This window comes from Saccopteryx bilineata, chromosome 2 (genome assembly GCF_036850765.1).
Source record: "Saccopteryx bilineata isolate mSacBil1 chromosome 2, mSacBil1_pri_phased_curated, whole genome shotgun sequence".
Lineage (NCBI taxonomy): Eukaryota > Metazoa > Chordata > Mammalia > Chiroptera > Emballonuridae > Saccopteryx > Saccopteryx bilineata.
The window spans coordinates 200,871,161-200,898,397 of record NC_089491.1 but is presented as its reverse complement, the minus strand read 5'-3'; the positions used below and the strand labels follow the sequence as shown (position 1 = coordinate 200,898,397).

The 27,237-nt window shown below is 36.4% G+C and overlaps 2 protein-coding genes across 2 annotated transcripts in view; both read right to left on the bottom strand.

Moving 5' to 3' along the window:
* Positions 1–9,144, bottom strand: part of DHX36 (DEAH-box helicase 36) — a 68,381-nt gene extending 59,237 nt beyond the window's left edge. The window contains exon 1 of the mRNA XM_066259057.1: positions 8,826–9,144. Within this exon, the coding sequence (XP_066115154.1) occupies positions 8,826–9,128 (303 nt within the window). The 5' untranslated portion in view covers positions 9,129–9,144. The remainder of the gene's footprint in view (positions 1–8,825) is intronic.
* A 9,513-nt stretch (positions 9,145–18,657) lies between these two features.
* GPR149 (G protein-coupled receptor 149) overlaps positions 18,658–27,237 on the bottom strand; it is a 99,187-nt gene continuing 90,607 nt past the window's right edge. The window contains 1 exon segment of the mRNA XM_066254429.1: positions 18,658–19,233. Within this exon segment, the coding sequence (XP_066110526.1) occupies positions 18,658–19,233 (576 nt within the window).

The following is a 27,237-nucleotide window of genomic DNA, read 5'->3' as shown; positions in this document are numbered from 1 at the left end:
ATGAGATCTTTGGGGAATTCCAGAAGACTTTGCTGATAACTTACTAAAGAGTCAACTAAAAGCATAATTATGCTCATATAATTAAAAATTTCCATACTATAAAACTATGGTTAATAAAAAAGCCTTAGAAAATTGCAAAATGCAGCCTAACCTAGTTATTGACACTTAAGCCCAAAATTTTGTCTGTTTTTCTTAACTGTGCTGAACAGAAATCATTGTAAAATAGTTTAGATATTGGACTAAACTAGTATCTTTTCTTGTATAAGGTATGTCTTCTCCACTAAGACTGGAAGCTTGCACCTAGTTTGTCTTGGATTTTGACCTATGCACATTTATCTTTGCTAATTTCAATCTATAATAATTTGCTATGAAAACAAAACAAAACAAAAAAGAACTGTCACTGTGAACTTACCAACTTTTCAGTTTTGTGATTCCTCCTAGTGAATCACAGAACCTGAGAGTGGTCTTGGACACCTCCAACACAGAGGATCAGAACACTTTTGCACTATGCTTTAAATTCTTTAATGACTTTGGCCTATATTAACATTAACCATATTTCCTCATGTATAAGATGCAACCTTTTCCGAAATATTTGGGGTCTAAAAACTGGGTGCGTCTTATACAGTGTTTGTAGATTTTTTTACTTGAATTTATCGTTTTATGCTGCCTGTCTTTGCACTTATTGTTTCACACTTGTTACCGGTATATTATGGTAGGTTACATTTTGCCAAGTTCTGCCCAACAATGGCTCAGAAAAGATTTTCCTACAGTGCTGAATTCAAGTTAAAAGTGATCCAGTTTGCAAAAGTGAATGGAAATCGTGCTGCTGTGTCGGGAGCCGATCAACGACTGCTGGCTGACAAGGTCACAGCAGAGAAGATCCACAACTACTGGCTGACAAGGTCACAGCAGGAGAAGACCCACAACTGCTGGCTGACAAGGTCACAGCAGAAGATCAAAAACTGCTGATTGACAAAGTCACAGCAGAGAAGACCAACGGCTGCTGGTTGACAAAGTCACCGCAGTGAAGACCAATGGCTGCGGGTTGACAAAGTCACCGCAAAGGAAAGGCACAACGATACTCCCCCCTTTGACCTTTTTGAATTAATCTGGCCTTATATCCCCCCTTTTCTGGGTGTGTGCTATTATTTATGGCACAGGGATAATAGTACCGTGCTTTCCCTGTAGATTCGTAGTAATTTCTTTGGAAATGAGACAGAAGGTGTAAGTTCCACAGAAAAACCTGTAAGCCCCTTGAACTGGGCTCATAAACATAAGAGGCTGGCTATGATATCCCTCGTAAAGGGTTAAGTTTGTAGGAGAATTTCTTCTTATTAATCATGTTAGAAAGAATAGATTGTGACTTATGAATAGGTAGGAAATAGTAACTATACACAGAGCACCTTTCAGCCTTCACTTAATTCATCACTTTTCCTCCCTAGCTTTTTCATGTGGTAGAATAGAGAAACTTTCCTTTCTTCTTGCATACCTGACCTACAGGTGGTGGAACACTCTGAGAAGAATAAAGTTAGAACTAGTGTATGAATATAGTAAATATATAAAATTTGACTAGACAATAGAATCTTAGTATAAATATAGTAAATAAATAAAATTTGACTATAGACAATAGAATCTTAGGTAAGGTGTAGTGGAGTGGCCCGTTGCATAGCCTTGGATAGGAGCACAGCCGGCAAGTAAAGAATGTTTTGTTAAGAGACTTGTTTTGTGACTGAAGGCAGTTGCTGGGCTTTTTCTCAGTAAAACATTCTCATGAGATTTTTGTATTTTCCAAGAATAAGGAAAGGAATGTGGTGGGATCCATAGCAGCAACAGCAATTAATGCCTTCTGATGTTGTGTTGTTACTAAGCTATCTTGCAGGTGCACTCTATGTATCTTTAAGCAAAATTTACTCTTGATGCTACGCCAGTTTCTTAATAAGCAAGCCTTTTGAAGTCTTGTGAGAAAAATTAGGACACTGCATGAACTCAAGGCCATTTGCCTGGGCAAGTGGTGGTCCTTTGCTAGTCCTTGATGATTTTGTCTGTTAATCTCTCTCTCCGCGCCCTTGACTCACAACAACAGTAAAGTAGAGTTATTAATTAGTACTAATCTTTTAGAAGTTTGTACCAATATTATTATTGCTATTGTATATCTGTACTTTGAATGACTTACCACCTAATTCATAGCTTATAGATATGAATTAACTGTTATCTGGAAATATGTAACCATAGTGAAACAAAATACCATGTGATTGTAACTTAGTGTGTGTGCATAAAAAGAAAGCTAGACCAGCATTTGGCAGAGATGCCTGGCAGTAAATGCTAACAAGAGAATAAAGAGAAAGAAAAGAATTCAGCTCTCTCACTCGATTCGTGCCGACGCCGTCTCTTCTGTGGGACCCCTGGATTCCCCCCGGGGCTGGACCCCGGCACTTCTGAACATAAGTGTGGCCCTCCTCCAACTGAGAAATCAATCCGAGACTGGCTACAGGAAGAAGAAACCCTATTGTAACACCACGGTAGAAGAAGGCCAGGAGAGGCAAGTCAGCAAAATGGCCTGATTTAGAGAGGGAATTGAAGATATGGATTGAAGAGTAAAGGGCAATTGGAATTCCTGTGTCCACAAGATGGTTCAGCATGAGGCAAGAATTACTGATGAAAAAGAAGTTACTGATTTCAAAGGAGGACACAATTGATGCTTCAGGTTCATGAAACAGAATGGACTAAGCATGAGTACACGCAGCAGACTTGCCCAAAAGATGCCTGAAAGCTATGAGCAGAAGGTCCTTGAATTTCATTTGTTTCAGTGTCGGAAGACACATCAGTTTGAGTTGGGGCAGAATGCAAATATGGACAAAGTCCCCCTTCATTTTGATGTCCCAATAACAGAATTGTTGATAAGAAGGGGGTGAAAACTATAACTGTGAAGACAAGTGGACATGAAAAGAGCCATTATACAGCTGTTCTAGCTTGTTGTGCTGATGAAACCAAGGTGCCTCCTATGCTGATTTTCAAACACAAAACAATGCCAAAAGAAGACATTCCTTGAGGAGTGATTGTCCACATTCATGACAAGAGCTGGATGGAACAGGGTGGGATGAAGATCTGGTTTCAGAAAGTTTGGAGAAGGAGACCAGGTGGGCTCTTACACAAACCTGCCCTATTGGTGCTTGATCAGTTCAGGGCACACATAACAAAAAACACAAAGATTGCTGCAGAGCAGAAAACAAAATTTGCCGTCATACCTGGAGTCTTGACATCCCAGCTCCAAACACTTGATGTCAGCTTTAACAAACCCTTCAAAGCTGCCATGAGAGATGAATGGAACCAATGGATGAAGTCTTCTGGGGATAATTTGACACCAGCAGGAAGGTGAAGAAACCAACTATAGAAGTTTGTACCTGGGTGAAAAGATCCTGGGATAATATCAAGATTGAGATTGTCAAGTCATATAAGAAGTGTGGCATTTCAAACGCCATAGATGGAATTGAGGATGAGGCAATATATGAAGACAGTGATCTGTCATCAGACACAGATGAGGACAAGCCAATGGATGGGAGTTTTGACAGTGATGAGGAGTTGTTTGAATTTTATGAATAAAACTTGAGTTCAATAACTTTATGTAATACATTTTTTTTTCAAATTTCAGGCCCCAAAATTAAGGTGCATCTTATACATGGGGATTACAATGCTACTCCATATACCTTTTCAATGAATTTTTATTAGTTTTTCTTCGAAGTTATTTTTGAGACTTTATTTTATAATTAAAGTTATATTTATTTTTTAAGTGAGAGGAGGGGTGATAGACAGACTCCTGCATGTGCCCTGTTCAGGCTCTACCTGGCAAATCCTGTCTGAGGCTGATGCTCAAATCAATGGAGCTATCCTCAGCAGCTGGGGCCAATGCTTGAACCAATCAAGCCACTGGCTACAGGAGAGGAAGAGAGAGAGAGGGAAAAGGGGGAGTGGAAGAGAAGCAGATGGTCTCTTCTCCTGTGTGCCCTGATTGGGGATCAAACCAGGGATGTACACAAGCCAGGCTGATGCTCTATCCACTGTGCAAACCAGCCAGCGCCAAAAGAAATGTAAAAATCTGTAGTATTTTAATTAAAGACTCCTCTGGGAAGGAAGCCCCAGGACATAAAATCTTTCTCAAATAAAGGTTCCTTAATTTTTATACCCTAACAACCTCAAGGGCTCAAAGCCATTGTTTCTTTCAGTCACTTTCAAAATGGCAAAGAGATTACCAAAAGAGCAATTTCTTTCCAACAAAAACTCATTCACACTAAAGCATTTCTTAAGCCAACTAGAACTTCACATTTTGAAGCTTTAACCTCTACTAGCAGAAGAAAGGTTCACCTCCTCACCTTATTACAAGTTTAAGATATCCACAAAAAGGTATGATGATTGAAAGATGAAATAGCCCCCGAAAACACATAATTTATACTTTTTAGTTAAAATACAATTTACATTTTTTATAAATTAATTTTAATGAGGATCTCCAAACAATAAAAGTGCAGAGACTATAAGGTAATGGAGAATTGTAAGCTAGCTCCCTTCTAACCTTCCAGAGCCATCATTTTCCACTTCATCTCACTCCATCTGGAAAATCTCACACACATTTTATGTTCACAACTATTTAATTTGAATTGATGTTTTTATTATCCTCCCCCAGGACATCCTCAAATATTCTTTCTGCTTCTAGTTATAGAATTTCTGGCAAAGGAGACCATCATATTGTCTGTGTCCACCTTATCAGATTCTAATTAGCTGCAACTACAGAGGCTATTTCAAAACGAGTATGAAGCAATAAAAAGCAAGCATTTGATTTTTTTTTATTAAACAAGAACATCACAAAAGCAAATGACAAGTTAAAGAAGGCTGTTAAATTATGCAAATGAGATGCAAACTCAATGATCGTGATTGAGTAGCAAGTGACATATTGGTGGGGAGGAACAAAGCATGTGAAACTGGATGAAAGTGACACACACTGACTGTTTATATTCATTTTGAAATACCCCCTAATTTTTGTAAGCAGTGTATTTCAAATTTTCTCCATTCTGTGATACACCAATACCACCGCCTGTTCACCCTGACAATTTCACAGTAGTCATAAAGAAAATAAAAACCAAAGGAAAGTCCTCAACTGCTTGCAATCCAACCTAAACTTCCCAGTATCAGAACCCATCATTTGTTGTTCTCCTTTCTATTAAAATGGAAGGAGTCCATTTATTTGTTTAAGGTTAATTTCTCCACCTAAACCCTGTAGCTCATTTTCTTTCACCTCCTCGGAGCTATCTCCTTCCACTGACATTTATCTTCCTTTCCTAAATCTCATCCTCTTTAGCAGCCATTAGGTTGTTGATCAATATTCTGGTTTGCTTCTTCCTAGATATATGGTAGAATAGCATTTTCCTACACCTGTGTTAAGCATGGCCATGACTTATTGGCCAGAGAAGTGTATATGGCAATCTCCAAGAATCAAGGGTAATTTACTGTGCTCCCTCCCGGATGCCAACAAAGCCAGCTATGCTCTAAATGGGTGGAGGCTCTGTAACCTTGTTCTCAAAATGAAAACTCTCAAATGAACTCCAATGTTCAAGTAATATGAGTGGAAAAACAAAGCTTTGTTGTGATAAGTCATTAGGATTTGGGCCCTGTTTATACAGCAGCATGATTCAGTCTGCTCTGATAGACGTTCCCTCTCCACCAACTCCACACCGGCAGTACATGCAGTGTCAAATTTCTTCACTTTTAGAAAAAGAAACCAAAAAAATCCTTTCTTGAATTCTCCCATTTCTATCAGCTATTGCCCAATTTTTCTTCTTTCTCTTCATAGTGAAACTGCTTGAAAGCACTCTATTTCTTCATCTCTCCCTCACCAGCAATCCCACTGCAATCTGATTATTTCCACTCCACAGAAAAGGTTATCAAGATTACTAATACTAATGACTTTGTTGCTAAATCCAATAGACATTCTGAGCTATGACTTTGCCTGATATCTATACAGTGTTTGTCACTATTCATTCCTTTCTCTTTGTATACATACTGTTTTCTCCCTTAAACTAAACAAATACTCCTGGATTCCAAAACATCACCAATCTCCTTATTTTTCTGTCTGGCTGCTTCTTCCTAGATTCTTTTGCAAGCTTTTCTTCCTCAGACTGTCACTTAAATTTTCTTGTTCTACACTATATAGCCTGAGTGATCTGCAGACCAGCAGCACTGATATCATCTGGGAACCTGTTAGAAAAGTAGGCTCTCTGACCCAGCCCAGTGCTAGTCTAACAAGATGCCGGGTGACTCCTATGCACAAGTTTGAGAAGTAATGGTCTACAGAGTGGTCTATGCCCCACTCTTCATTATCCAAGTACTATCCGTAAGCCCGCAAACTGATAAATGCTCAACTGAAGACTAGATTTCTAGGCATCAGATCAACACAGCCTTCTACCTCCTTGAAATCACTGCTTACATGCCCTATAACAGCAAACTCAGTGTCTTTAAGCTGATTCCATCCTTTTCCTCCATCATCTGTCCCTTACATAGTTATAAAAGTGTCATTTTCCCCTTCCCTCCAGATAAAAATCATGTTGAGTCTACCTCCTAAATTAATCTGTCCACTTCTCTCCATCTCCACTGCCGCTGTCCTAATTCCAGCTGTCATTTTTCACCTTAATCCCTCCAAGCGCTACTCTAACTGGTCTCCAATAATTTAAACACAAAGCCACTCATTTCTTTTCTTCCTTTCTTTCTTTTTATTGCTTAAAATGCTTTAATGGCTTGATGGAGTTCTTAGGGAAAATTCAATGAATTTTAAAGCCATGCTTATTTTTCTATCCTAGGGCTTTTAATATTGCTCTTTGTAAAATTAAAGGCTCATAGCCAATATTAATTAAAAAAAAAGAGCAAAAAAGCACAAACAACAACAAAACCTAGAAAAATGTAATTAAGTATTTTATGAATCATTTTTCTCAGTTATTTATTTCTGTGTATTGGCTTGCAATTTAAAATATACTGCTTTTTGTGTGAAGTAGCCAAACAACTTTGAAAGCCACCGTCTGCCCTCATCTCACCACACTCACAACCATGCTCTTATTCTTTCAGTTCCTTGACCTTGTCCTTCCAGACCTTTATGTTGTGGCACATGCTGAAAATCCCAAACATATACACATTTTACTCTCTTTCAAGGTTCAGGTCAAGAGTTATATCCTCTTGAAAATCTTCCAAAATCATTCTGGTTTGAGTTAGATGACAGTCCACATTCTCCTTATGATAATACTTGAACATTGTATTCTAACCATCTATGGCCCCTACTACACCATAATCTCTATAGGGTAGGAACTGTATCTATATTAACACAATGCCTAAGATACTATCTTAAACATACTAGATCCTCAATAAATATTTGTTGAAAGAACTTAAGAGTGCATCATTAGAATGCATTCACTTGGTAAACACAGAGATTACTTAAAAAGTAAAAGTAATGAAAATTCTAATTAGGAAGCACTCAAATCTGGCTGAAAGTAGTCAAAGAGGTAGGACGAGCCAAATATTAAACAATACGCATATTTAGACTGAAAAACTGGAGAAAGATATTTGAGAGTAGAACAGTATGAGAATTGTTAAGAAAAAAGCAAAAATAACAGCATGTTTATGAAAGCCCTAATTACATCAGATTGAAGACTAGGCTCAAAAAGATAGGTACACAGAGGAAAACCTGTTATATTGGAGCCAGATGACCAAGATTCCTGGAAAACATGTTAGGATGCCACTAAAATATATTAGACTGAGACAGAAGTCACAGTCTAATCTCAAATTGTGACCTAGAAAAGGAGTTGAACTACATTTTGCCTTCAAAAGATCACTGTATGTGGCTCTAAAAAGGACTAGTGGAAGCTAGAAGACCCGTCAGGAGGCCAGAAACTGAAAAGAAAATAGTAGTTTGACCTATGGTAATTGCTGTGATTTGAATTGGGATATATTAAGAAGGCAGAACAGATAAACTGGCTGAAATGAGAAAAATCAGAGATAAATCCCATTTTGACCTTAGCTAGCCAATAAATGGTAGTGACATTTACTGAAATTGAAATTTGGGGAGAAGTTGGAAATCACGTTCCATTCATAATGATCCATTGTACACCTGGTTTCTGGTGGAAATAATGAACAATTATTCCTGATTTATTTAACTTTTCATCCCTTCAAGTCTTATTTTCCCAACTAGACTGTGACCATCATATTTCTTCAAATCATGTGTGAAACGGGTAAATAACCTGATAAAGAGTTCCTGGAACTTTACTGTGGGTTTGTGACTGCTTTAATACTAAAAATGAAAGCCGGACTATTCCTCTGAAGATGTACATTCAAAATAGTGCTTGGCAGCTTTTGTTTCCTGCAAACCTGTTATCTAATGTACAAGGTCGCTAGTTTAGAGCTCATCAGGCCAACATCTTGAAAAAAGTGACCACAATGATTCTAAGAGAAAGGCTGGCCAGAGATCCTATGGCAGTGATACCCCAGTACAGCTGATTTCGGTCGGAACTTGAAGTTAACATTTGTTTTGCCCACAGTTCTCGCGTCCTTAGGCAAAGCATACACTCGGCCCACAGAAATTCTAACTGCTTCTGGTCAGACGCGCAGGGCTAACGCCATAGAATGTCTTCTACACGGAGCTTCAACACAACACCTTTGTGCTGCACGTGCATTTCACAAAGCACATCAGTTAAAAAGTACGTTAGGAAACAAAGCAAAGAAAAAGTCAGAGGCGGAGGGGGAGAAAAGAAAAGCTATCCTGTCTCCTGCCCTTGCACTATCGGTTCTCCGATTACCTCCTGCCTCTCGGCTTCCCTGTTCTTCTGGCCCTGTTTCTTCGCGTACCACAGGCCGATGTCGCGGCCCTTCAGGTGCCCAGGATGCCGGCCTCGGCCTCCGCGACCACCCCCTCCGCCGCCGCCGCCGCCGCCTCCGGAGCCTCGGCTCCCTCCCCGGACCCCTCCGGAGCCGCCGCCGGAGCTGCGGGGCCCGCCATCGCCGCGCCAGCTCTGATGGTAGTCAGAGCTCATTGTCCCAGCGATTACGAGTGGGAACCTGCAACCGACAGAAATGGCGACCCAGAACGGAAGCGGGTGCATGTTCACCTTTGCTTTGCCTCCGGGCGCGGGGCACGTGGGGTGGGCCCTGGAGTGGCACAGACAGCCACTTCCGGTGACGTCACGGACCCGGGAGCAGTCTTATTCGTTCCCTCAGGGGCGCTCCTGTGTGTTTCTGGATAGAGCGTGGAGAAGGCTCACTGGTTTTCTTTCCATACGCCCAAAATATGAGGAAGTGGGTTTTACTTTCTAATTCTTCGTGGGAAAATCCAGAGTTTGCATCCTGTTAGGCCCTGAATATTAAATATTGATTGACCCAATAAAAGAGCTTGTGGACCATGCATTCTCTACTAAAAGTCCTTAAAGAAATGAATTTAGTTCATCATATATATATATTTTTTAATCCTAGTGCTACATCTTGGAAACAGCCTGCATCTATTTCAAATATTAAGTATAAAAATGTCCCTGTCTTTTTTAAAGGATTATCAATATTATCAATTTTAAGATGACCAATCGTCCTCCTTTAGGGAGGACAGTCCTTCTTTTGTAAGTTCCGGCTTCCCTCCAAAAGTGTCCTCCTACATGTCCTCCTTTTTGATATTGGAAGACTCTTCTGTAAGTGTCTGTATTCGATCAATGCAGAGTTGATCCATTGCGTGTGTTGTGACATGTTTGTATCTAAATGAGTACTTTTTTCTTATAATTATTAAAAATAGGCATGTAAGCATAATTACAATATAAAATATTACAAATGTTTTTATTATGCATTTATCATATAGTGTATTATTGTTGCGATGAATAAAATGTTTCTTTTATTTACGATATTGTTTTCTTCTATTTATTTTTGTCCTCCTTTTCATTGTAAAAAAGTTGGTCACCTTATTTATACAACAGCATAAGAGGAACATATCCACCCAAATTCAGTGCAGAGAAGTTAGACAATAAAATAAAACAGTTGAAGATTCGTATGTATGTATGAAGTTCTCTATTGTTCATTGTCTATTGTGCTTGACATTCTAAGTGTCTAGCACAAGTAATTCTTGCATAATCAAGGGACTGATTATGCAACACACACATGCTTGGATGTTCACCCGGGGTTATCAGTTCATTTGCACATTTAACTGATCTGAAGGAATTGGGAATACTGAATAGGACAAGTAAGGCAACAGCTTTCATTTGTGTACAATCTTGAGAAAGTAAAGGCTAAAAAAATTAGTGTGCAGTGAATTAACAAAGGAAATGCTGTATGCTGGGAAAGGGTCAAGAATACTGTGTCTGTGGCATAAGAAATATTTTGAGCAGCGAGTCATCTGATTTTCTGTAATTGTTTGCCTAAAAGCAGAGGCAAAGAACTTAATTTTCATAATTATCTTACCTGCGAGAAGAACCAGGGAAGATTGACTCTTACCACTGGAGGCTAGATAGACATCAGCACCACACCTAACTAGACATTCTCACAAATCATATCTTCCATATATTCTCATAAGATCCCATTTATCTTTACTAAAAGTTCTTTGCTTTCCCATAAGTACCATTTCCCTCTTTTCTTTCCTCTGTTAAAATGGCATGTAAGCCCTAAATTCTAACTGCTTTCTTGAGTCACATTTTTCTGTATTTTCTCTTATCTGTCTTTTGTCAGTTTTATTTATAGGCCCCTAAGAACTAAACCTAGGAAGGTTGAGGAAAATTTTTCTTCCAAACTGCCGCCATGAGATGTTACAGCAAAAAGAATTTAATGTTGGAATCAGGTAAGTCATTTCTAATGAATGAGAGGTTAAGTAGTGAATTTCAAGATGAGTAGATTTTTCTCCAGACTAATAATGAGGGGAGAGATTATATAGGTGGAGGGAACAGCATGTGTGTAGAAAGATGATAAAACATTGGAGAGTGAGAAAACCCTACACTGAAACTCAAAGACTGATGGAGAAGGTTAACGTAGTAGAAAGTAGCTTGAACATGGAAGACCTTATATGCCATACAAACAACAAGAGTTCATTTTAAGTAGGGGAGTGATTATGTTGGCTCCTTTGAGTAGATGTAGGGAAACTAGTTAACAGGCTGCAATATAGGGAGGCAAGACGAGATGACAAAGCAAGATGGTATATGGAAAGGATTGAAATTAAGAGATATTAGAAGATAAAATTGTTAAGATTTGATGATTCACTAAATGTGGAAAACTAGAGGAAAAGGTCAGATGACTTTCGAGTTTAAGATGTGGAAGCCTGTCAAATGAAACAGTACCATATCTTGAAACGAAGAACATAGGTCAAGGAAAATTTTTTTGGTTGTGAGAAGGGTTGAATTAATGTGTTTAAATAATGTATGTACAGTTGGAAGACCCTATGAAACATACTCAAAGGCAGAAACCATGGGATGAACCAAACACAAGGCTCATATGTTCCAAAAAGGAAGTTATTTTAAAAGCGCCTGGATATCAGCTATAAGCAGGCTGAGACCAGCAAAGGGTGTCAGTGGGCTGAGACCAGCAAAAGGGTATCAGGTGGCTGAGACCAGCCAAAGGGTGTCAGCAAAAGGGTCTCAGTGGTGACCTGCAGGAGAGAGCATTAGATATAGGGGTTGCTGTCATTGGGGTTGCCACCTGGACATACTTAGATTAGCATATCGAGTTCAGTTACCTTGATTATAGGCTGTATCCTTTTTCTAACCCTCAGTCCTCTCATGGTGGCCTTATCTCAATGACATTTTTCAGAACCTTCTGGGGGGATAGAGGGGAGAGTTGTTTAAGGGGCGGGGAAGTTGGGTGAGGGAAATGTTTACTGAATAAGTTGCTGAGAGTTGGGTTAGGGGAATTTGAGTTTTACAGGAGCCAATTGAACCCTAACACATACATATAGCACTTAGTTGTATAAGTTTAAAATGCAGAGAAAGCAAACTGAAATTATATATTTTCAGAGGTTTTGGCAAATAGAGCATAGGAATGAATAGTCCCAAGTAAAGTATCCATCGGCAAACCTGATATTACAAGATGTGAATTATTTGATAGGTATAATTAGGTAGGCATATTGAAGATAGTAGGAGGAAAGAGTGTGGACTGTCAGGTGAGAGAGTGTTATTAGACTGAATATATCCCCGTGAAAATCACATGTTGAAGCCCTAATCCCCATTGTGACTGTATTTGGAGATGTGTTCTCTAAGGAAGTAAGTGAGGTCATAAAGGTGGGGCCCTAATTGGATAGGATTAGTGTCCTTATAAGAAATGACACCAGAGAGCTTACTTTCTTTTGCTTAGAAGAAAATTCATTTGAGGACAAGAGGCTGTCTCCAAGCCAAGAAGAGAGCTCTCATGAGAAATCAAACCAGCCGGCATCTGTCATCTTGATTTTAGACTTCCCAACCCCCAAAACTGTAAGAAATAAGTTTCCGTTTATGTCACTGATGCTTAAACCTGTGGTATTTTGTTGTGGCAGCCTGAGCAGGCTAATACAGAGAGTAATTGGAGAAGAGAACCAACATTTATTGCTCACTTAGCATTTGCTAGGAAGTGGGCTAGGTGATTCACATTTGTGATCCATGGAATAATGATCCCCAAAGATGTCCACATCCTAATTCCTGGAACCTGTGAATATGTTATATTACATGGCCAAGGGAATTTAAAGTTGCTAATCAGTTGACCATAAAATGAGACTATTCCATCCCTGGCCAAATAGCTCAGTAGAGCATCATCCCAGTATGCCAAGGTTACAGGTTTGATCCCCGATCAGGGCACATGCAAGAATCAATCAATGAATGTGTAAATAAGTGTAACAACAAATCATGAAGTTTATAGTGATGTGATATTAGTCAGCCAGCTGTCCCTGTCTTTGGACATGGAGAAAGGAGACTATGAGCCAAAGAATGCAGAGAGCTTCCAGAACTAAAACAAAGTAACAGATTCTCTCTTAAGGCCTCTGGAAAGGAATACCCTGCCAACACCATTGAGGACCCTTGTCAAAACGTCTATGCTACATATAACTGTAAGGTAGTAAATTTGTAGTAGGTAAGTTTCTGAGTTTGTAGTAATATATTTTGGGAACAATAGAAAGTAACAACAGTTCATATTTCACACAATCCTCATGGCAACCCCAGAGAGGTAGTGTTATTTCTTTTTCCTGATGAAGTGTATTATTTCTCTTCACCTCACGTATATTGATCTTAACCAGAATCTTAGTCATGACTTTAAAATTTCTAATTTTTCCTAATGTCCTCAGAATGTAGTACAGTATTGGTTTTGGCTATTGCTTTAGCCAGACACTTAGAACAAATGACATTGTAGTAAAAATCTTCACAAAACTGTGATTTTTCAAGGAAAGATCAGAAAGATATTGGTCAGAAGCAAGTGTCATTTGTTACTTGGATTTGGGTTTTCTCTTTTTCTACTGGGGTTGGAACCACAAGAATTCTTAAGTTACCTAATGCCAGAAAACAATTGGTTTGACTGGTTCATAATGATTGTCATTGTTACTCTTACTGGTGGTCTGCCATTTGTTGTGCTCTGGATAGGCAAAAAAGGTGTCTCTCTCAAATATTCTCTCCACTGATCATTTGATTTCAAACCCACAGTGTTTGGTATCTAACTTACATAAGTATCTACCTCCCAGTCCACCCACCTCTGAAATGCAGCAAGGGTGAGACACACAAGACCATACCACTGTGGGAAACTATCAGTTTTCCCAGTCTTGGAGAGTCTCTTATTCTTTATATTCTTTACTGTGAAACAACTCTGGTGCAATTTTTCATGGGTATAATATTCATGAAAGCCTGGGTGGGGACTGCTTTTTAGTGGTCCCCTTGGAAAATGGAACCCTTAATTGATTCTTACTTACCTTGGGATGAGAAGAAGAGCAGATATGTGAATTTAAGTAATTTCAAATCTCTATAGAGTCTAAAGATCTGGCTGTTTGAAGATGGGAAATGGGGAAAAAATGTTTGTTTCTTGTATATCAGGAAGAATATAAAATAACTTATTAAATAACAATAGAATATCCTGTCATATGAAATTTTTGAACTCAAATTAGAAAAGTTTGGTTACACTGAAAATATTTGAATTTGTAGAGAATGACACTTCTTGACTATAGCTTACAATAAAATCATAAATTTATTTAAAATACACTCAGATGGGCAAAGAAAATGTCAGGGCATTCTTGGTTTATTTATTACTAATCTTATTTCTAAATTCCCTCCTTGCTAGGCAATAAGGAAATAGAGGAAAGACCATAAAATTGCCAGCTCATTTTTTTTGGTTTGTTTCAAGTAATTTTGAAGTTTTACTTTCTATTAGGCCTTTACATTCTTTTATTCCTCTCTCTAATGGGAAGACTTGATAGCTGGGGGCTGGAATCATTGGCAGACATCTTCACTCAAACATCTGGTAGTTGATGCTAGTTTGGAGCTGGAACTTTAGCTGGGCTGGAATACCTACACATAGCTTCTCCATTTGGTTTCTATGTGTGGCATAGTTTCAGCCTCCTCACATGGAATAGCATCTGGGTTCTAAGAGCAAGTGTTACTGAGAATGGTGACATTTTTATTAACTAGCTTTAGAAGTTTCTTTATTATATGTTCACTGTACTTGATTAGTTGAGTCACAGATATCCAACCACGTAAAGGGGTAGTTAGGCTTTTCTAGCTATAAGAGGAGAGTCAACATCACATTATAAGAAAAACATGTGGGATGGAAGAGATTGTACCCATCTTTGCAAGACAATCTGCTCTAAGTGCTACCTCAGGTTCCCTTCAAAGCCATGTTGCCCCACCATTATGACTGTTTTATAGACTTCTCATGTTGTATCAGAGGCACTTCTGCTGTTGTCCATTTGACATCCAGCAGTAAGAAAAGGAATGAAAATATGATTCATAGCATTTAATGAGTGTTTATTGTATGTCAGGTATTATAAGTAGATACTATTTTTCCTCTATTTTACTACATTGGGCCAAGAAAGTCAAAGAACAGAAAGACTGAAAAGAAAGACTGAAAAGAATGAGACCTCTCCAAGGAAAGAATACCATATCACTGATATGGTTCATAAAAAATAATGCAAGTCTTATGAAAGTTAAAAAAAAACTAGGTGTCTGCATATTACTTATGCTTCTTTATTTTATAAAGCTTCTATTTTCAATCATCAAAACCTCAGTTATCTATTTATCAGAGATATTTAAAAAATACTAGGTAGGTATATTTTCAATCTTCTCCTCATAAACCAAATTCCCCAGTAGACATTTTACAATTGTAACTCCAGATAGGGACAAAGTAAAGTCTGTCTTGGGAAGAGTGATGTGAAGAAATGGAAATCCCTGGCACACAGGAAGTAAAACATGAAGGCTTTCTTATCATAGGAGGATGTATGCAGGAGGAAGCAGGGAAGATGTATTTATATTATCACCATCTTCTCCCATCTCAGCTTTTGCCACATTTCCTGCTTAGGGCTTTACAAGGAGATCATGTTTAAAATAATATATGTTTCAAAATATATATCCACTTCTGGTGAATACATATACCTAGTTTTAGTAATATAACCTCTGGTTATAGATTTCAGTATATCCATCGTTTGTGCTAAAGAGAAAATTTTCTCAGGAATCCTTGTATTGCCCTCAACTTCTCGGAGGTTTTACTTTTTTATTACCTCAAATTGACCTGTCCTCCTGTGTGTCAGTTCCTACCACCAGCTTCTCTTGTGTTATTTACCTTTGGGAGTTTTTCAGACAATTCAGGATTTTTCTTGGTCTTAATTCTAAAATTGGTGAATATTGAGGTTTCTTGATCCAATAATATGAAATCTTTCCTCTTCCCAAATCATTCAAGGATGTATCTTGAACGAAGAAAAGAATCATGTAATCACACTAAGTTTTTGTATAACAGGAGGATTTGAAGATTCATAGCCTTCATTTAGGACTTTAGGATGGCTAAAACGTTTCTAAAATAATCTAATCTATCTGGGATAACTTCATCTCTAATCTTTCTAACATCTACTCTGAAATAAACTGTGTTCTGAAGAGTTTAAGTGTGATCTGACAGTGGTAGGGTCAGAATCAGGATCAGAGATTAAAATCGAGCCTTCTGGTTCCTAGCCCAGTGTTCTTTCTACTGTATAACCAACATATTTAAACACATAGATACAGGAAATGCTACTCCAGACTCAACAAGGAGAGGACAGCAAAAGCTCCACATTTAGACTTCTTCTGGATTCTGCAGTATGTACTTCTCTTGGTTGATTTCTTTTGCTGGCATAGTATGTCACTGTGAGTATACAGTTTTCAGTGAGTTCTGTGAGATTTGCTGGTGAATTATTGAAATTGATAGCAGTTTGGGGAACATTCTGAACTTATAGTAGGTGTCAGAAGTGAGGGAAGTTTTGTTTAGAGACTATGTTTTCTAAATTTACAGTTGACTCAAACACATAGTATATTTATATTTGTTTTGTTTTTGTTTTCAGTTATAATTCTACTACCTAGAACAGCATTTAGCATATAGTAGGTATTCATTAAATATTATAAGTAAATGAGTGAAAGGAGCTGATTAATGTGAGAAATTAAGAGACTATCAAATATAGTAACTATAGAACCATATTGAGAAAAGCTTCCAAAGAATGTGTACCAGGTCTCTTTCTTCTTCTGTTTTCAGTAATACTGTGATTTTTGCTCTTTTAAAATGGCTGCTGCTGGCAGTCACAACCCTTGGAAGTCTTTGGGATTATGTATTATGTGTCTATATTTCTAGGGAGTTTTAGGGATTATGTCTTTTCAGTTTATAGAAATCACCACCAGATGGTGATCTTTTTATTAGGTAACAAGTAGTTTTTGTCTTCAGATACATAATTTACAGAGAAAAGAGATAAATATATGAAATATAGTTTTTATTAATAAGAACAATATAATTATGCAGAATAATATATTTAAATTTAACACAAGATGTCTATAAAGGTATTATATAATTTCTTATTATATCAGAAACACATTATTATAGTCACAATCACATTAAAGAGTAAGTAGACTTTATACTTTATAACTTAACCTTCCCATCTCTGAACCAGGCTCAGAGGAGGAACCACTCAACCTTCCCGTCTCTGAACCAGGCTCAGGAGGAGGAACCACTTAACCTTCCCGTCTCTGAACCAGGCTCAGGAGGAGGAACCACTCAACCTTCCCGTCTCTGAACCAGGCTCAGAGGAGGAACCACTCAGGTTTAGGCACAACCCCTTTAAAAGTTTGTTTGTTTTTTACAGATTCAACTACTGTTGCTTGGAGTTAGAAGTGTTTGTTACAGGTTAGTAATGTGATGCATATTAGCCTTTCGAACTATGGCTTTGGGCTAAATTATCCTGGTATTGTGTCAATACATTTAATTCAACAACAGGCTTTTTTTTTTTTTCCAATTCCCCAGCATAGGCCCACATCCATTGTGTTTGAGGGGACTTTGGGGGTGGAACATGGAAGCGAAAAAGGTATTGCTATTTTCCAGTCTAATTGTTGAGTTCTTTAAGTTTTGATTTTCATTAATCTTGAAATATGTTCCTTAAAATCATTTAATAACATATATTGAATTGTTTCTTTGCTTGAGATACACATATCTTTAGAAAGAAATTAAAATGCACTTAAAGTTGGAATAATATTTGAACTAAAATTTTCTATGCTTTAAGAATAGCTAAAAAGTGTGTGAAATCTGCAGCTTTAGGAAAGGACACTTGTGTTTTGGACTAAGTTTATTTTTCAAACCTTTATCCAGAAGTTGTTACCCCAGTTGGATGCACCTCATAAAACTTAACCTGGCAGTGTTTTCCTCAATTCCCATTCAAATAAGCAAGACAATTCTAGAAATGAAGTAGTTTACATTTACAATCTTTCCAATAATGTTTCTGTTAAGGACTATTTCTAATGTGACTTGTAACACACAATGTACTGTATTTGTTTTAAGTGACTCTTTGACATACTGAAATGATGGAAAGGAAAACACTGTTATATGAAGGAGAGAAAGAAAAGAAAATTTTGTAAACAATTTTGTATTTTGTAGAAATGAAAGAAGCACGTATTTATAGACTAGGAACATGCATGGTTTGACGGAGGTTAATTTGCCATTGTACACAAGAATACACCTGCTGGACATCAGTGTAAAGCTAAAGCTGTGACTGATAAGCTAGCCACATTCCAGCAGGCCTCTTTAAATGCAACTCAGAGTGCTGCTACATTGCTTCTATTCCTCGAATGTCTTTGTTCTCTATGCAGTTTTTACATACCAGCATTATGGGTAGAAGGAACAATATACTTATTCAGTTTATACAATTTTTTGTTTACTCTGAGGTTGACAAACATAGGCAAAACATTAGTCAACTAGACCAAAACTTGATTTAGAAAATACTTTTTAAAATTGTATAAGAAACAAATCTTTAAATTACTATAGTGTGTGATCTATAGGTAACATATCAAAAGCACTTAACTGTTTGCACTTAAAATATTTAACTAGCAAATCTGTAAAGTTTATGTAAACCAACAAATGGAAAAGGAAATCAAATAGCCTGAGAACAAAGCTGTTTAGCAGTTTGAAGTTTCAGAACCATTCTTGCCTGTATTGGACCAGTGATCACTGGCTACCCTTGCTTTCTTCCTCTCTTTTCCTGTAAGCTTTATTTAACAACTGGATTTCCTCTTGGTAGCCATCCTTCTCTGGATGCTGCCTCTTACTGTTCTGCCTGTGTGCTTCAACAGTGTCCGGAATGGAGATGTTGATATCACCATCAGGATTACTCATGGGTAAAAAGAGAGAATATGAAGCTGTTTCTCCTAAATCACATGAAATAAATCTGTTTTCTTTCCGTGAGAAGCGTAGGGATGGAGATCTGACCTGTGTGGAGGACTGGCTGATGTTGGTAATAATTGACACAGTGTCCAAGGCCTCTTCATTATCACAAATTTCAAGAACTTCCAAGTGTATTTTCACACTGGTGTCTGCAAACATGGATGGAGAATCTTCTGAGTTTGGTTCATGGCCAACATTTTTGGATTGATAGACCTCTATTTTCTTAAAGACTGGGGTTATTTTCTGTCCTTCTGCACTTACCTCATAGGTAGAAAGAGATAGCATTTTCCCTGTGGGGGCTTGGAGGGACACCATCCCCTGGAATGCATTCAAGGGAATGGCAAGGGCAACACTGCAATGCTGGGGACAGAAACAGAAATGGCTATTAGTGAAATTAGTTTCTGAGATTATTCCATTCAGACAGTCAGTCATTTTATTCATCCAAATGGTAACATTTTTCTATTTCAGAACCATTTTCCTAGAAATCTTTTACAGATAATGGATATAAATTCTGCCATCGAAGTACCATCATTCAGTTTCTCCTAGGTCAAATATAGCATCTAAATGAGGGCACTCAGGAACCTTTCTTTGAAGATATGGGACATATTCCCACTGTGGAAGGCAATATTTGTGTACTGATGGACAACAGTAGATATTTCCAAGAGCAGAATATGAGCACAAAATTGAGTCCATATGTACAATCTGAAATTGCTTTTTATATTTTTGTTATATATTAAGTTACATTAAGAAGTGTACTAGGTTGAAAAAAATGCACTTTGTTATCAAAATGTACTTTTTTCCTGCTTAGTATGTCAGAGAGAATGATAGTTGTGAAACTATGATTCAGGTTACGTACAAAATATATTTCAACTGTTCTGTCTGAGCACATAAGAGCAACCAAATGTCGCTACAACTGTGCTACAGAGTACTTACGCTTTCACAGAAAAATCAAAGTCCTTAAAGTAAACCCAATGATAGATAACTCTCCCGTATCTCTGCAAAAACTTCCCTAAAAATGTAAGCCCTTTATATTATATTTAAAACTTTTTGTATTAAATTTTTAGATTGGCCTAACTATTGAGAAAGAAATGCAGAAAACAATACCAATTTTTATAATAGTCTGTACTTTATATTGTTGACTTATGTCTTTATAATTTAAATAGGCCCTTATTTATTACATGTTGGTCTCAGGAAGATAAAAATATGCCAGATTCTAGAGCAATGGTTCTCAAATTTAGGTCTCTAGACCAAACATCATCAGCATCACCTTGTAACTTGTAAGAAATACAGTGTTGAGTTCTACCCCAAACCTACCGAATTAGAAACTCTGAGAGTGGGTTTCAGCAATCTGTATTTGAAACAAAACTTCCAGGTGATTCTGTTGCATGCTAAGGTGTGGAATCCACTGCTGTAACTAAAGAACTGTCATAGTCCAGAAGAAGAAGGGGAAAGGGAATGGTTAACCTACACTTTTTACTCATATGTCACCTATAGAGCCTGGAGATACTAACTAAATTGACTTAAGAGTGCTTTTCAAACAGGAGGAATCAGAATGAGGGCTCATGGTTTTTTGCCAGTTTAGGATGATCAACCTTCCCAGTTACCTGTGACTGTCCCAGTTTAGCACTGAAGCGCCTGTGTCCCAGGAAATCTCTTAATCCCAATGAAACCAGTATAGTTGGTCACTCTATTAGCCATGGGCATTTCATATATGGACCTCAGAGGGGCTAGAGCAGCGGTTCTCAACCTGTGGGTCACGACCCCAGCGGGGTCGCCTAAAGCCATCAGAAAATACATAATGCATATCAGGTATTTACATTCCGAATCATAACTGTAGCAAAATTACAGTTATGAAGTAGCCACCAAAATTATTTTTTGGTTTGGGGTCACCGCAACATGAGGAACTGTATTGCGGGGTCACGGCATTAGAAGGGTTGAGAACCACTGGGTTAGAGGAAGACCAGGGTACCATTATTGGAAAACAGTTTGGATATGCCTCACTCCTTGAATTTAGAGACCATCACCAGGTTTTCTGTTGTTCTCTATGGAGAAGTCTTGAACTTGTTAATTTACAAAGAGACCTGGGAACCCAACTTTAGGGCCTTGCACCCTAAAGAGCCATAAACTTTGAGAACTTACACTATAAAGTTCAAAAGAAGTTTACCCTTCTTTTAGAGCAAAGAACTTCATCCACTTCACATGTGTGATGTTGACTGAAGCAGGAGAGACAGAGGCATAACACTTAGTTGCTGTACCAGAGCACTGTTTGAGTGGTGGCAACTTTTGGTAAAGAAAGAGTGACTTTATTTTTTGTACATACATTCATTAAACATTTGCTAAGTACCTATTACATATGTGCAAAAGTCTGAGCTTGCATTGGATGTACAGGAATACTATACACTAAATTAGTATATATAATATAATACATATAAGATATACTATACTTGATTCAGAAACTTTACAGGTAATTGGTTGAGAAATACATGAAAAAAAAACCCACAAAAATTTAATCTCTAACTGTCATAGTAGAGATAGGAACCAAGTTCTGTGGGGTTGAAAGAATGACAACCTCTAGTAAAATATTTCATATGAGATGATATTTTTTCTTCCAAATCAAGAAAAGATTTACAGTTTCAATAGCTTTGTTTTCTGAAGTAATAAGTCATGAGTTAAAGGGCCAACCTAAAAATTATTCATCTTGAGAAAATATATATTTTTTATCAAAGTCAGAAACTTCCATTTTTTAAAAAAAATCATAATTGACTGAGACATTATGTAATCAGAAAATTAAATTGTCATTTAATAATGTAAAATATGTATAAATATAGCCTTCTTTATTCTTAAAGTTAGTTAACCTGAAAGTTAAATTTCCTTACATTGCACTTAATTGGAAGAAACAAGAAATCTATATCAAAACTTTAAAACTTGTTATGTTTTCTCTTTGATATGGTACACTGTATAAACAAAATCCTACAGACTGTACCAGTGTCCAGTAATACTGGTATGTCTATTTTAAAATTACATTTACTCCAGAATCAGGAGCATAACATGTCTTTATACTACGTACCAACTTGTATCACTGATGAGCAATTAATATGAAAGAAAATGTGATACACAATATTTTGCATCTGGTTTTATACATCCACATAATGTGGACTTCATTAACTCCCTGGTGCTAACTTTATCCTTAAATGAACAAGCTGTACTCAGTTATCAACTGACAGCTCATTAAAAGTTGCATTTGAGAGTTGCGGAGTGTCTGAGTTTTGCTAGGTATATGGTCTGATTATTTTGAAATAGCAGACAAAATTTTTTCTTGTCAAATTTATTTTGTAAATTTTTTTCTTTCATGAATCTTTATAGTATCTGAACATATATGCTGAAAGGTTGTGTATATATACATACATACATACACAGGTAACATACATGTAATACATATACAAAGTATACCTATATTAATTTTTCTGCAAATATTGAAATCATTTTCTTTGAAAAGATAGTCTCAATTTGAGAGGCATAGAAGTAAAAACAGAGACAGATTGTATGGAAACAGATCTGAGCATATGTCTTTATACAATTCATTTAAAATTGGCAAGTTTGTTTCAGCAAAACAGTACTTTTACTTAAGGCTAATTCAGTAGTTTTAATTTTACTAAGTATAAAAGTAATATATAAGTTGTTTTGGGATTAGATTTGTGTAAGAAGTATAAGTGTAAAGAGTTGATGCCAAATTTTGAGTGTCTAAGCAAAATCAGAGAAATTAAAATTGACAAGTGTATAGAATTTTTTTTCTTTTAAAAGAGACTTGTCTATTATTTAATTTAGAGAAGCATTGTGTTATTGAAAGGAAAATAAGGGCTTGAATTTAAGAGGCAGTAATAGGGATAGAGATTCAAGGAAAGAGCTGGCAGAATTTGAGTAAAAGCAATGAATTTTCTACCTCTTTTAAGATATGGGTGGAGCACTAAAATGGAAAGAAATTAGAAACCATGAGAACACATTGAACTACTATTATGTACAAGCACTGGGTTATCTCATAGGTCTATAGCAAAAATGAAGAGACTTTCATATCTTAAGAACCCATAGAATACAGAAATAACAAAGCTCATAAACAATAGCATTTTTATGTAATTTGTGCTACAGTAGATCTAAGCTAAATAATTGTGAGATTCTAGAATAACAGTGAAGGGAAAGAAGGCCTAAAGATCCTCCCCAGATAAGAGGTCAGTGTTTAACAGATGAGCACAAAGACCTGATATTAATGTTCTTGAGCATTGTTCTAGAGGTCCCAGCTGGGAAATTATCAAGAAAAAGAAGTAAGAAATATAGATTCAAATTTATTATAATTTATAGATGAAAATATTGTCTACCTACATAGAGAAGCAAATCTAAAAATGCAATAATTCAGGAATTTAGTACAGTGGCTGAATTCTAGGTAAATAGTAAAAATCAACTGAAGTTTCTAATCATAAAAAAAAATTTTGCCCTGGCTGGTTGGCTCAGTGGTAGAGCGTTGGCCTGGCATGAAGAAGTCCCGGGTTCGATTCCCGGCCAGAGCACACAGGAGAAGCGCCCATCTGTTTCTCCACCCCTCCCCCTCTCCTTCCTCTCCGTCTCTCTCTTCCCCTCCTGCAGCGAGGCTCCATTGGAGCAAAGATGGCCCCGGGCGCTGGGGATGGCTCCTTGGCCGCTGCCCCAGGCGCTAGAGTGGCTCTGGTCGACAGAACGACACCCCAGAGGGGCAGAGCATCGCCCCCTGGTGGGCAGAGCGTTGCCCCCTGGTGGGCGTGCCGGGTGGATCCCGGTCGGGCAAATGCGGGAGTCTGTCTGACTGTCTATCCCCATTTCCAGCTTCAGAAAAATACAAAAAAAAAAAAAAAATTTAAGTCCCATTCATAACATCAACAGAACTATAAAAATGTGTGAAAGCTATATGAGGAAAACAGTGAAATATTGTAATTTTAAAAAGTCCTGAATAAATAGAAGACAAAAGAAACAGTTTTCACATGAGAAAACTCTATATTAAAAGTAAAGCAATTTTACTTTATTAATTTCATATAATTTTAATAAATATTTCAATAGAATTCTATTTTGAAATTTGAAAAGTTTATTCTAAGGTTTATTTTTAAGAGCAAATGCTTGTGGATAATCAATAAAATTTGGGAACAGACTAATGAGGTAGATTTACAAAGATAATATGAAGTTACAATAATTAATACAGACTGTTAATGGCAAGATTTGATAAGTTAAGCAGTCAAGAAACCAGATTTAGTATATCATGAAGATGATATATCAAAAATAATTAAGGATTCAGTTGAGCTTTTATATATATTTGACTATTATAAAATTTAATTAGAGCTTTTTTATGTTATATGTGAAAATAATTTTTGTGTCTTAATACTACTTTAAAATCCTGGGGAAATAGCTTTCCAAATCTGAACTGAAAATTATAAAAGTAAACAGTAAAATCAGTACAAAAGTAAAGGATGGACTGATTTGATTGTAGAAAAAATTTAAGTGTCTGTGTAGAAACATATGCTAAAGGTAATTATAAAAGACAAATGGCAGCCCAGGAAAAGATATTTGTAATACACATAAGACTCATAATATACAGTTATTATCAATACAAATCAATGAGATGAGCATCCCAGCAGAAAAATCAAGTGGAAAGTGGGCCAGATCAATGAAAGGAAGAAATACAAATGGAGAATAAATATATGAAATTTCGCCAATAATAAAAAAGTAATATAAACAATAACTTATTTTTAGCCTCTCAAATTGTTTTCCATACACAAGAAAGAAGGAATAAAAAGATAGATCATTAGAGTGCATTTTGACCGTATTTGATTATAAAATATAAGCTACATATATTTATCAGCAATCCTGTTTCTGTAAGTCAATTCCAGTATCAACTATCAACACATAAGAATGTTTATTTCAGCCTTCTTGTAAGCCCACAAATTAGAAATAATATAATGTCCATCATTCAGAAAATACCTAAATAAATTATGGTACAGTTATGTACTAGAAAACTATCCTGAAAGTTCTGCCTATGTAAACAATTTCAATACATTTTAAGTTATAAAAACAAATTGCAAAATATATATGGTATAATCCAGTTTTCTTGTAGAAAAACTACCAAAAAACCCTGTAAAGTATATACCTCTAGGAATAAAAAATATTTATATATGCAGAGACATACAGGCACACACATATATATCACGGGCATAGAAAAAGGTTTGAAAGGTTATATACCAAACAGTTGTTTTTCTGGGAGTGGATGGGAGATTTCAACTTTTATGTCTTATATTTCTAAATTATTTGATAATGATGCTGATTTTGTTCATGGAAGTTGATTGGGTAACAGAGGGGGCAGAGAGTATAAAATATTACTAGAAGGACATCAAGGATATCGGAATGGGGTAATGAGTGTGCGTTGCCTATGATGGTAGTCAACCTCTGAATTGAGTTTGGTAGTTGGTTTGTTATTTGCGTGCTTTTGGGGTTTGTTTTGCATTTGAGTTTGTGCTATTTTTAGATTAGGAGAGAGGAGACAAACTAGGTAGTGGGTGCTATCTCAAAATTTTGCCCTAATGGTTTGTTTGATTAGAATGAGAGTTTCAATTAGTTTATAACTTATTTTTTATTCACATTTTAAAAGCATAGAAAATGGTCCTATGACAAGAAAAAATTTTAAAATATAATTTCAAAAAGAAAAAAGATCCTCTGGTCGTAATCAGGTAAATATATAGAGAGAGAGCTTTCAAGGTGGCCTATATTAGTCAGATTCTTCTGGATAATTTTATTAAGAGTATTATAAATATTGAATCCAACCACTGTCCCTGTACACACTAAATTAAAATAAAGAATTCATCTTAAAAAAAAAAGAAATACTACAGAACTTGAGTCACAAAATATATGTACTTTTTATCTTGTAGCCTACAGATTTGCAAACCACTAAAAAAGCTCAAGAACTATTAAAAAAAAGACTGAAAGTAAAAAGCAGTAAAACCTGAAGAGAAAATTAACATTAATTGTAAGGAGATACTACAAAAATTATTAATGTTGGTTTAATTTATTTTGATCTTTGTACTGAGTTGAATAGTGTCCTCTTCAGATTTCATATCTGCCCATAACCTGTGAATCTGACCTCATTTGGAAATAGGGTCTTTACAGATGTAATCAATTTAAGATTAACTCATACTGGACTAGGGAGAGCCCCAATTCCAATGGCTTGTCCTTTAAGGAAAGAGAAAATTGTACAAAGGCTCACATTGGGAAGATGGACATGAGAAAAAGGAAATAGCAATTGGAGTTACACTGTTATCAACCAAGAAGAAAGGATCCTCTTTTAGAGCATCAGAGGAGTATTGCCCTACCTACACCTTGATTTAGTACATCTGGCCTTCAAAAATATAAGTCAATAGATTCTGTTGTTTTAAGCTATCCAAGTTTGTGGTCATTTGTTTTGGCTCCCCAAGGAATGTAATGCACTGCTCAAAAAATTAGGGGATCAGGGAGACTTCAATACTCTTAGCCTTTTGTATAGTGTATTTTCACCAATGAAATAAAAGTTGGTTTTGCATCTCATTTGCATAATCAGACAACTTTGACTTATCCTTTGCTTTTCTGATGTTCTTGTTTAATAAAAAATCAAATGCTTTTTTTATTCATTTTGAAATATCCCCTAATTTTTGTGAGCAGTATATAATGTTTTATGCAAAACATTCCTAAGACACATATGTTAATCAGCATTTTGCAGAGTTTGACACTGCCCATTTTCTTCTGGAGATGAGAATTATGTGGCACTTCTGTCAAATACACGTAGAATGTAATCTGCTCAAGGGAAGGGAGCATTTCCTTGTTGATCTTCATTTCTCTGCCATCTAGAACAGTGGGTGGCACATGACTGTTTCTTTAAAAATATTTTTTATTTAAAAATATTTTTTATTTAAAAATATTTTTTATTTAAAAAATAAAAGCATAGTGACTGGTACCTATGACAAGAAAAATAACAAATTACCAGAAAGGAAGAAGAAGAATAAATATGTGCATCAATGAATGAATCTGAAACATTAAATTTGTCAACTTTTTAAATTCGGTATCTTAACTTTCTAAAGCATAAAAAATAAGATCATCTTTTAAAAATACTGCTGTTTAAAATTCATTTTGTATATTTTAACAGCCCTGTGTAGTAAATGATAATAGTTACAAATACATCAGAACATATTAGAACATTTTAAAATAAAAATAAAGTAGAATATTAGGGAACTGAATTGTGTGTGCAAGTTTAGTGCATGATAAAAAAAATGATAGATTCAGAGAACATAAAACTATCCATTTAGTAGTTTCTGCTTTCCTTCC